At 52.5% G+C, this 10,509-nt stretch overlaps 1 protein-coding gene across 5 annotated transcripts in view; it reads right to left on the bottom strand.

Annotated features, from left to right (window-relative positions):
- Window positions 1–2,248: 2,248 nt before the first annotated feature.
- RNF24 (ring finger protein 24) overlaps window positions 2,249–10,509 on the bottom strand; it is a 28,250-nt gene continuing 19,989 nt past the window's right edge. For all 5 annotated transcript variants that reach the window (XM_056490194.1, XM_056490192.1, XM_056490191.1 and 2 more), the window contains 4 exons: window positions 7,692–7,734; window positions 6,799–6,840; window positions 4,907–4,986; window positions 2,249–3,674 (listed from right to left, as the gene is read on the bottom strand). In XM_056490194.1, the coding sequence (XP_056346169.1) occupies window positions 3,536–3,674; window positions 4,907–4,986; window positions 6,799–6,840; window positions 7,692–7,734 (304 nt within the window). In that variant the 3' untranslated portion in view covers window positions 2,249–3,535. The remainder of the gene's footprint in view (window positions 3,675–4,906; window positions 4,987–6,798; window positions 6,841–7,691; window positions 7,735–10,509) is intronic.

Here is a 10,509-nt window from a genome sequence, read left to right as displayed (position 1 = left end):
CCCACCCAGCTCTGCCCCTTGCTGTATCCAAGGTGGGTTCCTTGTGGGGCACCTCCCTCTGAAAAGGGAGGAAATTTCAGGTTCAGAGAGTGTTTGTGTTTAAACCTCTACTGACTCTGAGCTGGGATTCTGGACACAGCCAGGGATTTGATCACAGTAAAATTGGGGAAAAGAACACAGGGCTCATGTGGAAGGTGATCTGTGCTGGCTGGGGAGGAAAATGTTTGTTTTTCCTGCAGCCTAACACAAATTCCAATTGATGATCCAGCTCAGGGAATGATTTGGGTTGGAAGGGACACAAAGCCCCTCTCATTCCAGGGACACCTTCCACTGTCCCAGGCTGCTCCAAGCCCCATCCAGCCTGGCCTTGGACACTTCCAGGGATCCAGGGGCAGCCACAGCTTCTCTGGGCAGCCTGTTTGGGATCAGCTGAATTCAAGTTCTCATTTATTCTTCATTCCTTGTGAAATCACAAACTCTCCATTAAAATCATCTCCATTTCCAGAGTGCTGACTGAAGGGTTTCTAGACTCTGCTCCTGCTGTACCACCTACAATTTAACACACATGTACCTGGCTGGCCTTTCACCCACCCCCACAGCCAAAAAAAGCCCACAGAGACTTTGGCTTTTTGGAATGTCTGTGTGTGTGGGACCTGTGTGGCTCCTTGATGTAACAGGTCAGTGAGAGCTGGGCTGGGGAGGGTCTGGGAATCCTTGGGACAAGCCTGGCTTTTACTGAGCACAGCAGCCTTGGGAGCAGAAGCCACCTTGCCATGGTTCTGCTATGCAGAGCTGGGAATTCCCAGCAGCAATCCCACAGCCTGATGCACCCCAGTCCCTGCCCTGAGGCACTGGTGTCCCTGGGCACAGCATCCTGCAGGGTTTCCACCTCCTCACTCCATCCATGAGCGTGTGTAACTCCTTCTCTGGATTTTAGAGCAGATCCAGCACAGTCTGATCCCAGCACCAAAGTTCCTGGCTTATTGTCTATCCTTTTTTTGTAAATTGCTTGTTTTTTTTTCTTCTTGTTATAAAATATTACAGTTATTTTTATATGCTTCAAACCCTTTGTTTGCTTTTTGTCTCGTTCTTGGAGCTCCAGGGCAGACATTGGTGGGAATGAGCAGAAATGTGCTGGGGAAATTGGGGTTGACCCCACTTGGTTTTTAGCTTATTGAAAATAATTGTTGGCAATCCTTGATTGTTTCTCCCTCCCTGCATGTTTCAAGCTCTGGGAATCAGTTGTATTTCAAAATACTTTAAAGGAGGGGAAAAAGAGCATTAATTATTCTGGGGAGGTCACAGTGGTTTTGGCTTTGATGGAAAACTTCATTGCTGATCATTGATATGAATGGGATTGGTGAGGAGGATACAGCAGCAGTCCAGAGCAGGAGCTGTGGGCTGGAAACACCAAAAATAACTGTTCTGTGCAGCTCAGTGGGAGATCCAGACTTTGTCCCAGCAGGGGGAAGTCCCCCAGCGAGCTCATCATCCCAAAAATGGCTGTAAGGGCAGCCAGGCACGCAGTCCCTGCGGATCCTGCTGGAGAAAGCAAACAGAACATGGAGGGAACGGCTTCCAGTGCCAGAGGGCAGGGCTGGTGGGACACGGGGCAGGAATTGTTCCCCGGCACAGGGTGCCCAGAGCAGCTGTGGCTGCCCCTGGATCCCTGGCAGTGCCCAAGGCCAGGCTGGGTGGGACACGGAGCAGCGGGAGGTGTCCCTGCCATGGCAGGGGTGGAACGGGATGGGTTTGAAGTTCCTCCTGATCCCAAGGATGGCAGGGTTTGGGTGATGGCCGGGTGGGATCCGGCACTAGAGGGCAGCAGCCCCGCGGGGACGGCGGGACAGGGACAGAGACAGCGGGACAACGGGACAGGAACACCCGGGAGCCCCCTCCTCCTGCACAGCCGGGCCCTGCAGCGATCCCAAGCCGGGGTGGACAAAGCGAGCAGGAGCCGCGGTTGGAGCTGCTGAGCTGGAGCTGAACCCTCCCGACCCGGCATCAGGGGCTTGGGCCGGGATTGGGCTGGGAAGGTGGGGTGGAGGAATATCCTCTCACCCGTGCCTGGATCCTGTAAAATCCCTCTGCAGCCACGGGATGCTGTCCCCATCAGGGACATGGACAATGTGACCCCAACCCCAAACCCACCCCTCTTCCAGCCCGTGGTCCCTCCCCTGCTGGGGACATTCCCAGGGTGACAGGGAACAAGGGATGGGGGGGCAGACCCCCTGCAAGCACACCCCACTTCCAAAACCTGCTTTTATTTACATTTCAAGTCAAATCACATGCAAACTCTTGGTTGTTTTCTTGTTTGTTTTTTTTTTTCTTTCCTGGTTTTTCCTTAAGAAGAGTGTGATTAGCAAAAAAGACGCATTATTAGAATTTTCAAATAGCAATTAAATATACAAAAATAGAGCTTACAAAAAAACCAAACAAACAGAGGAAAAAAAAAACAAAACAAAAACCAAAACCAGCGAATGTTTTAAAAAATATTCTGCTGCAGAATTTGTAGTGTACAAACACGTCTATGAGGCTCCACGCTCCATAAACAGTCCCGGGTTTTTTGGGAGGGGAGGCAGCACCAGGAGCCCCCCAGCCCCGCCCCCGGGAAAGCTGCTGCCCTGTAATACTGACAGCCCCTCCCCAAGCCGGGAATGCGGCTGAGGATGGCGGGGGACACCCAAAATCTGTGTGGGAGAGGCGGGGGGTGGCCCAGCTCCCCCAGCTGCTGAGGGTTTGGGGTGTTCTGGCTGCCCAGAGAAGCGAGGGGATGATCCCAAAGCCGGGATTCCTGCTGCCCCCACGCCATGGCCACAATGGTCCCTCACAGGGACTCCAGGCCCCTGAGGTAGCCGAGGAGGGTGGGGAGGGGGATCCGAACCCGGGAGACCCCACGGAGCCACCGCCGGGGTGACAGCAGGTGCCGAACCCGCCAGACTCCATTTCCTGCTGGGAACCGCGAAGGAGAAGGGACCGGAGGCCGAGAGGAGGGAGCGGGAACCGGCTGCGACTCTGCGGGGTCCGCCCGCGATCCGGGGCCGGGACGTGCCCGAGCTCGGGCCGTGGCCGTGTCCCGGGGGCTGTTCCCGGAGGGGTCGGGTGTTCCCGGGGGTCACAGCGCTGTTCCCGGGGGTCGGGTGTTCCCGGGGGTCACAGCGCTGTTCCCGGGGGTCGGGTGTTCCCGGAGGTCACAGCGCTGTTCCTGGAGGTCGGGTGTTCCCGAAGGTCGGGTGTTCCCCGGAGGTCACAGCGCTGTTCCCGGAGGGGCCGGTTGTTCCCGAAGGTCACAGCGCTGTTCCCGGAGGTCGCGGGTGCCACCACGCCGCTTCCCGGCGCCGCGGGGCTGGAGCAGGGAGGTGCTGGAAGAAGGAGCCGTGCCGAGACCGCCGGGTCCCCCGCTGGCGCTGGCGGAGGACGCGAGCCCAGCCCCGGCCCGGCGGGGTGCGGGGCCGCTCAGCGCTGGCCCAAGTGCTTTGGCTGTGTCCGAGCGCCGCGGGCGGGCGCGGCCCGGGCCCGGCCCGGGAGGGACGGACTATACCATGTTCTGCGAGCCGGGCAGCGGCACCTGCGGCGGGCCCGGGTCCGGCTTCCCGTGCAGCTGCGCCAGCTGCAGCACCGGCATGTTACACAGGGGACACACCTTCCGCACCTCCAGCCACTTGATGAGGCACCTGCGGGAAAGGGGACACGGGTCAGGGGGGCACGAGTGACATCGGTGGGGACAACTGACAGCACTGGGGACACGCCTGGCATCATGGGGACACACCTGACAGCACTGGGGATGAACCTGACATCATGGGGACACACCTGACATCATGGGGACACACCTGACAGCACTGGGGACACACCTGACAGCACTGGGGATGAACCTGACATCATGGGGACACACCTGACATCATGGGGACACACCTGACATCATGGGGACACACCTGACAGCACTGGGGACACACCTGACATCATGGGGACACACCTGACAGCACTGGGGAGGAACCTGACATCATGGGGACACACCTGACATCATGGGGACACACCTGACATCATGGGGACACGCCTGGCATCATGGGGACACGCCTGACAGCACTGGGGATGAACCTGACATCACAGGGACACACCTGACATCATGGGGACACACCTGACATCACCGGGGAGCTGCAAAATTCCCCCCCAGAGCCCTTTCCCCTGCCCTGGAGCTTTGCTGCTGCCCAGTTTTTAATTCACCATTTGCGTGCCTTTATGTTTTATTGGGATTTTTTTGGGGGGTTCTCTTTGTGTATATACAGGGATCTTGTATAGATATGTTTTATATATAATTTGTATTTATATTTATACTTAAATCTGCATTTATATTTATATTTATTTATATATATATATATATTTATATTTATATTTATATTTATATTTATATTTATATTTATATTTATATAATAGGGATATAAAATCTACACATCTACCAAAAATAAACATAAAAGGTGTCTGTGAAACTACAAACACAGAATCTGTAAATAACACACCAATAATACACAATCATGTATATAATGTGTACAAATAAATAAAAATTATGCAAATAATTCTGATATAATCATACTATTGTGTATGTTATGTATTATATCTAATTATATCTAATGTGTTACATATAATATATATAATATGTATAATATATATAATGTAATACATGTTATATATAGTATATAGAGTATATATGGTATAGTGTATATATAAATGTAAAAATATGTAAATATATAAAATATAAATATAAGGTATAAATATAATGCATATATAAATATACAGAGAATATAAAAATATCTCTAAATATATAGTAGGCTATTATGTAGTTTTAGCATATAGAATACTATATAATATTTTTATATAAAACATTATTATTATTATATACAGTAACACTCACTTCCTGTGGAAGGCATGTTTGCAGGGACAGATCCCCAGCTCATCCTTGGGCTTGAACTCCTCCAGGCACACAGCACAGATCTGCAGGGGGAGGCACAGGGATGGTGTCAGTGCTCAGGGAGCAGCATTTGCAAATAAAAACTCATGTGGGTAAGATCATGGAATGGTTTGGGCTGGAAAGGACCTCTAAGATCATCTAATCCCACCCCTGCCATGGGCAGGGACACCTCCCACCATCCCAGGGTGCTCCATCCTGGCTTGGACACTGCCAGGGATCCAGGGGCAGCCACAGCTGCTCTGGGCACCCTGTGCCACCCTCACAGGGATGGAATTTCCCCTAAAGCCTTCCCAAATTTTGCTCCCAAGCTTCAGGTCTCTTTCCAGCAGGAAGGGACCATGGAGGCTCCACAGAACAAGCCCAAAGCTGGGAAGTGTCTGAGGTTCTAGGGTGCTGCCTGGTCCCTGGGACCAGGAAAAGACAATGGGCTGCTGCCCTGCCTATCCTATCCCAGGGCTGGTTTCTCAGCCAAAACCTCCTTCACCTTGCAGCCAGCTCCTCCTGACTCCTTCTGGATATCCCAGGGGATTTTGGATGTTCCTGGGTGGTTTTCCCAGCCTCCCTGGCCTGGGATCTCTCAGTGCAGCAGGGCCAGGTGCAGCTGTTGGGTCACCCCTGAGGAACACACACACACCCCGAGCTCCCCCAGGGCCTGGGAGAGGCAGAATGATGGAAAAAGGGGAAAACCAGGCTCAGAGATGGGGAGGGAAGAGCTGGGTGGGTGCTTTCCCTCCCCTGGGCTCTGGGCAGCTGCCCCATCATGTTGGAAAATTCCCTCCCCAACCTCTGCTTTCCAGAAACACTGACTGCTAATGCCAAAATACAAATGCCCAAAATGATATTTTGGAGCTAAACCCTTGCAGGCTTTTCAAAATCTCAGAGAAGAGCCCAAAAGCTGGGAGAGCTGCAGACAGCTGGGAACAGAGGTGGAGGAGGAGGAGGGCTGAGCATTATCAAGGCCATTCCTGGCTCTGGCACATTCCCAAATCCCTCCCCCAAGTCATTTCTCACCCCAGGAAGTGCTTTGAAGCCTGTGTGCAGACAAAATCCCCACTGCAGGTCGATTTAATGGGACTGGATCAGAAACAGGGGCCTGCAGCAGGGGCTGCTCACAACCCTGGGGATTTACCCTGGGGGCTGTGGGGAGTGAGGGCCAGGATAAAACGTGGGATGGGCTCTGCTCAGGGGATTAAAATAAAATAAATAGTGGCTTATGAACAACTGGAGCTGGTGCTGAGCAGATGAGCAGCTCCATGCCTGGATGTGGGTGGGCATTTTTGTTCTCTCTAGTGGAATAAATAAATCCAGGCAGTGCTTTGATGCAGGATTTGAGCAGATTCCTGCTCAAATTCATCAGGAAAAACGGGCTGTGAATAGAAATGCTCAGCCCCAAGAAGCCTGGAAAGCCATGGAGATAAAACTAAGGTGTTTCAGCTCTCAGGGGGTGAGGAGGGAGGTGTTTATCCTGGTTTCAGTTCTCCCTGCCCAGAGCTGGATATTGTCACACAGAAGGTGGCAGGGCCAGAGGGGATGTCCCCATGCAGGGACACTGTTTATACAAGGCCCAGCCTGCCCTGGCCTCCCCTTACCCACAGCTTCTTATCAGTGGGATAAGAAGAATGAATGAAATAATAATAATGATGCAGGAAAACCCAAGGGGAGGCAGGAGGACAGAGAGGGTTTAATCCAGTTTTTTTCAGAGATTTTTCCCCATTTCCAAAGCACAGCTGGCTGCATGCTCTGCTCCCAGTGGAGGTGAATTTGAGGGTTTGTCCCCTCCCCAGGGTGAGGAAGAGGAGGGTGAGGGAGCTTTTTCTGCCCCAGGATGTGCTCACCTCATGGAGGTTCAGCTCCTTCACCTTCTCCTTGAGTATGACCTGCAAGGCAAAGAGCTGGAGTCAGGACAGAGCTGCTGCCATGAGCATTCCCAGGAAAAATCTCCATAAAGGGATTCCATTGAGTGCCCCAGCAGAACTGGAAACCCCCCAGTAAACCCAGCACAGCCAGGGAGCACGAGGGGCCCTGTGCAGGGACAGGAGGAGGGGAGCTCTGGGAAAGATAAAACCACAAGGACCAAATCCAAATCACAAATTTAACCCTCCTGGGCTACCACTTTATTTTCCCTCCATCCAAGCTGAACACTTGGAGAGGGTTATAAATCCAGGACAACTGTGTGTCTTCAGCCCAACTCCACCCAGCTTCCTGCATGGATCAAGGGATCAGAGAGAGAAAATCCCACAAATCCTGGAGAAAACAGGATGTGGAAGCAGCAGCCTGACACCCACCTCTGGGCTGTGTTTATTTGAATTGGTGAGTGCAGGTGGGTGCAGGGAAGAGCTGGGATTGCCATGGAGCTCTTCCCTGGAAAAGCCCTGTGGCTTCAGGGATTTGGAGCAGCCAACCCTGGGAGCAGACCCAGACCCCACAAAATATCAGTTTGGTCACTGGACTCTGCAGTAGGTGAGGCTGGAGAGGCTGGGGTGCTCCAGAGGAGGAGATGTTTCCCCTGCTCAGGACCTCAGTGGAAAACTGGGAACTGGGACACTTGTGGATGAGCAGGATGGTCCTGGGAGGGGACAATAAAATCAGCAGGGACAGAGTGGCCTAGGTGTTATAACTGCCCTTTGAAAGCCAGAAACCTCCCAAGGAGAGGAGCAGCAAGTGGAAATCTGATGGGTGTGATACTAGGGAGAAGGAAAGGGAAAAAAAATTTAGAGGATCATCTCACCTGTTTGTAGGCATAAAGCTCTTTGTGTGCTTGATGCCTGAGCCTGCAAAGAAACCAGAGAGAAATGTGAGGTCAGGCAAAAAAAATCAGGATTACTGTAATACCTCAAACATTCCACTTCCCTCCTTTCCAGCTTTAACATGTTATATTTTACATTTTTTTATTTCAGAAATGAAAATGGCCACAGGAAACGACATGTTTAGGCAAAATCCAGCTTTCCCTGTCGTTGGGAGGGCAATATCTCCATCCCAAAGCACACAACTCCTCCCTTATCCCTCTTTTGACCTCCCTGATTTTCCATGCAGACATCACCCACATGGTTAACAGCAGAAAAAGTGGGTGAGGAAATCACAGTCTGCCATAAATCCCCTCAGTTTCCAACCACTTCTGCTGGCAACAACTCCAAGACTGAACACAGCACTGTTTCTCAAGGCATGGGGGCTCAGACCTGAGGAAAGTCCTGCTCCAGCAGGGACAGGGAAGGAGACTCCCTGCCCAGAGCTTTCCCACCAAAGCCCCCATCTCGCTGCTTGGGTGACACTGGGTTCCTCAAACTCAGCTTTATCCTCAATTCTAAGATAATCAAACCTCATCCACTCCTGGAGCAAACTGAGGGATGGAGAGGAATGGGATGGGTCTGTTCCAGGAACACCTGCTGCAGTGGGAAGTCCAGCAGGAAATTTTGGCCACAATCAAAGTGCTGGTTCCATCCCCTCCCTCCCCAGTTTCCCCTCTCCAGAGTCAGAGCCAACAGAGAGCTCCACAAGCATCTGCTGGCTGGAGAAACCCATTATGCTCCTAAAATAAATACATTTAAAATTAAAATAACCAATACTGCCTCTCGTTACCAGACAGGGCATTTAATAAAGTGCCTGGAAAACTCAGGAGGGAGATCCCCAGGGCTGAAGAGCTGGCCAAGGACTTTCAATATGGACTCAATGTGTGGCTGCAGGGCTTGGAGAGCTGCAGGAATATTTTCCCCAGCCAGCCCTGAGTGTGATTTCACATGGGAAACCCCCTTGCCTGGAATTTCTCTTCTCCAGAAATATTCTGAGGGCTGTCTGAAGTCTCTGGCTGTTTCAACCTGAGCTTCTGGGGGTTTTCCACGCCTGCCACGCTGCAGTGGGATGGAAAAATACTTCCTTATGTCTGACACCCTCCCCCAAAATGCTGTGGGCCTTAGAAGCTGAGGGGTGGCTAAAAATGCACCTTAATGCTGCAGGGAGAGATGCAGAAAATCAGCTCCTGAGTCCCAAATTCCACAGGGAGCCATCCCTCCTGCTCCAACAATGCTGCCTGGCAGGAACCCGCCTGAGGAGCCATGGAAAACACTGCAGCAGGCAGGGAGGAGGAGAGGAGGAAGAGGAGGAGGAGACTGGGGTCTCATCCCTCTGGCAGTGACCCTGAGCAGAAACATGAGCAGAAGATGCAGGAACAATGGAGCAAACAGGATGAAACCGGCGCAGGCCGCAGGGATCCGGTGCCTGGGAAGGCGCTTATGAAACACAGCTGGGAGAATGAGGCTGGAGAACAGGCAGGGAAACTGGCCTGCACTGGCAGCAGCATCCCTCTCTGGGAGCACTGAGGCCACCAAGGGCTTGGCCCCCTGAGCCAAAGCCACTGGAGCACCTTGGACCAGTGGTGGAGAAGTGACCATCTGGGTTTGCACAGATCTACAATGCCCTGGGCTGTGCTGAGCCAGACAGGGAGATTTTCCCAAAACAATTCCTCCCTGGAGGTTCTGGGGAGCAGCAGGAGCACATCTGGTGCTGAAGCGTGCGAGCTCAGCCTGCTCCTCCTGGCTCTCTGGGCCAGATGGATCCTGGTGCAGCTGTCTGAGGAGACCCTGATCCTGGCAAGCTGCTCCCTGCCCATCCTGTCAAGTGCTGTGACTCCCCAGGAATTCCTGGCAGATGTCTGACCGAGATAAGGGACCACACAGTGCCTGGCTGCTGATCCTGTGTGCTGTCACCCTCCCCTGGCCTTTGGGATCTCTTCCCACAGGACTGGGAGCTCCCTGCTCCTCTGGGTGACTGAATCACCTACAGCAAGTGAACAACTACGATTGTAAAATGCAGAGGAAAAAAATTTTCCAGGTTTACCTCTGAGATTTCTGTATAAGTTGCTTTATAGTAGAAGGAGCAGAAAGGTCCTGGGCTCTTCATGGAATCACAGAATCATTTAGGTTGGAAAAGGCCTCTAAGATCATCCCCAGCACTGCAAAGGCCACCACTAATGCATGTCCCCAAGTGCCACATCCACACAGCTTTTAAATCCCCCCAAGGACTCCAACACTGCCATGGGGCAGCTGTGCCAATGCCTGGCCATCCCTCAGGTGAAAATTGTTCCCAAATATCCAATCCAAACCTCCCCTGGCCCAGCCTGAGGCCGTTCCCTCTCCTCCTGTCCCTGTTCCCAGATCCCAAACCCCCACTGTGTTCCCTCCTGTCACGGAGTTGTGCAGAGCCACAAGGTCCCCCCTGATCCCCCTTTTCTCCAGGCTGAGCCCCTTTCCAGCTCCCTCAGCCTTTCCTGGTGCTCCAGACCCTTCCCCAGCTCCATTCCTTTCTCTGAACACAAAACCCAACCACTGTGTTGGATCCTGGCAGGTCTGAATGCAGAAGGAAACAGCCCTTAAAAAAAAAGGCTTTTTAGGTGCTGTGTACCCTGAACCTCCCAGAGATTTTGAGCAGCTCCAGGCTGGACAGGGATGAGCCCTGGATGATCCACAGCAAAGCACAGAGAGAGGATGCTGCAGACTTGACCCACAGAGAGGGTGGCATTGCTCAGCTCAGCATCCTTCTGGACTGGGTTTTAT

The sequence above is a fragment of the Oenanthe melanoleuca genome, chromosome 4 (genome assembly GCF_029582105.1).
Source record: "Oenanthe melanoleuca isolate GR-GAL-2019-014 chromosome 4, OMel1.0, whole genome shotgun sequence".
Lineage (NCBI taxonomy): Eukaryota > Metazoa > Chordata > Aves > Passeriformes > Muscicapidae > Oenanthe > Oenanthe melanoleuca.
This window is presented reverse-complemented; position numbering and strand designations above follow the sequence as displayed.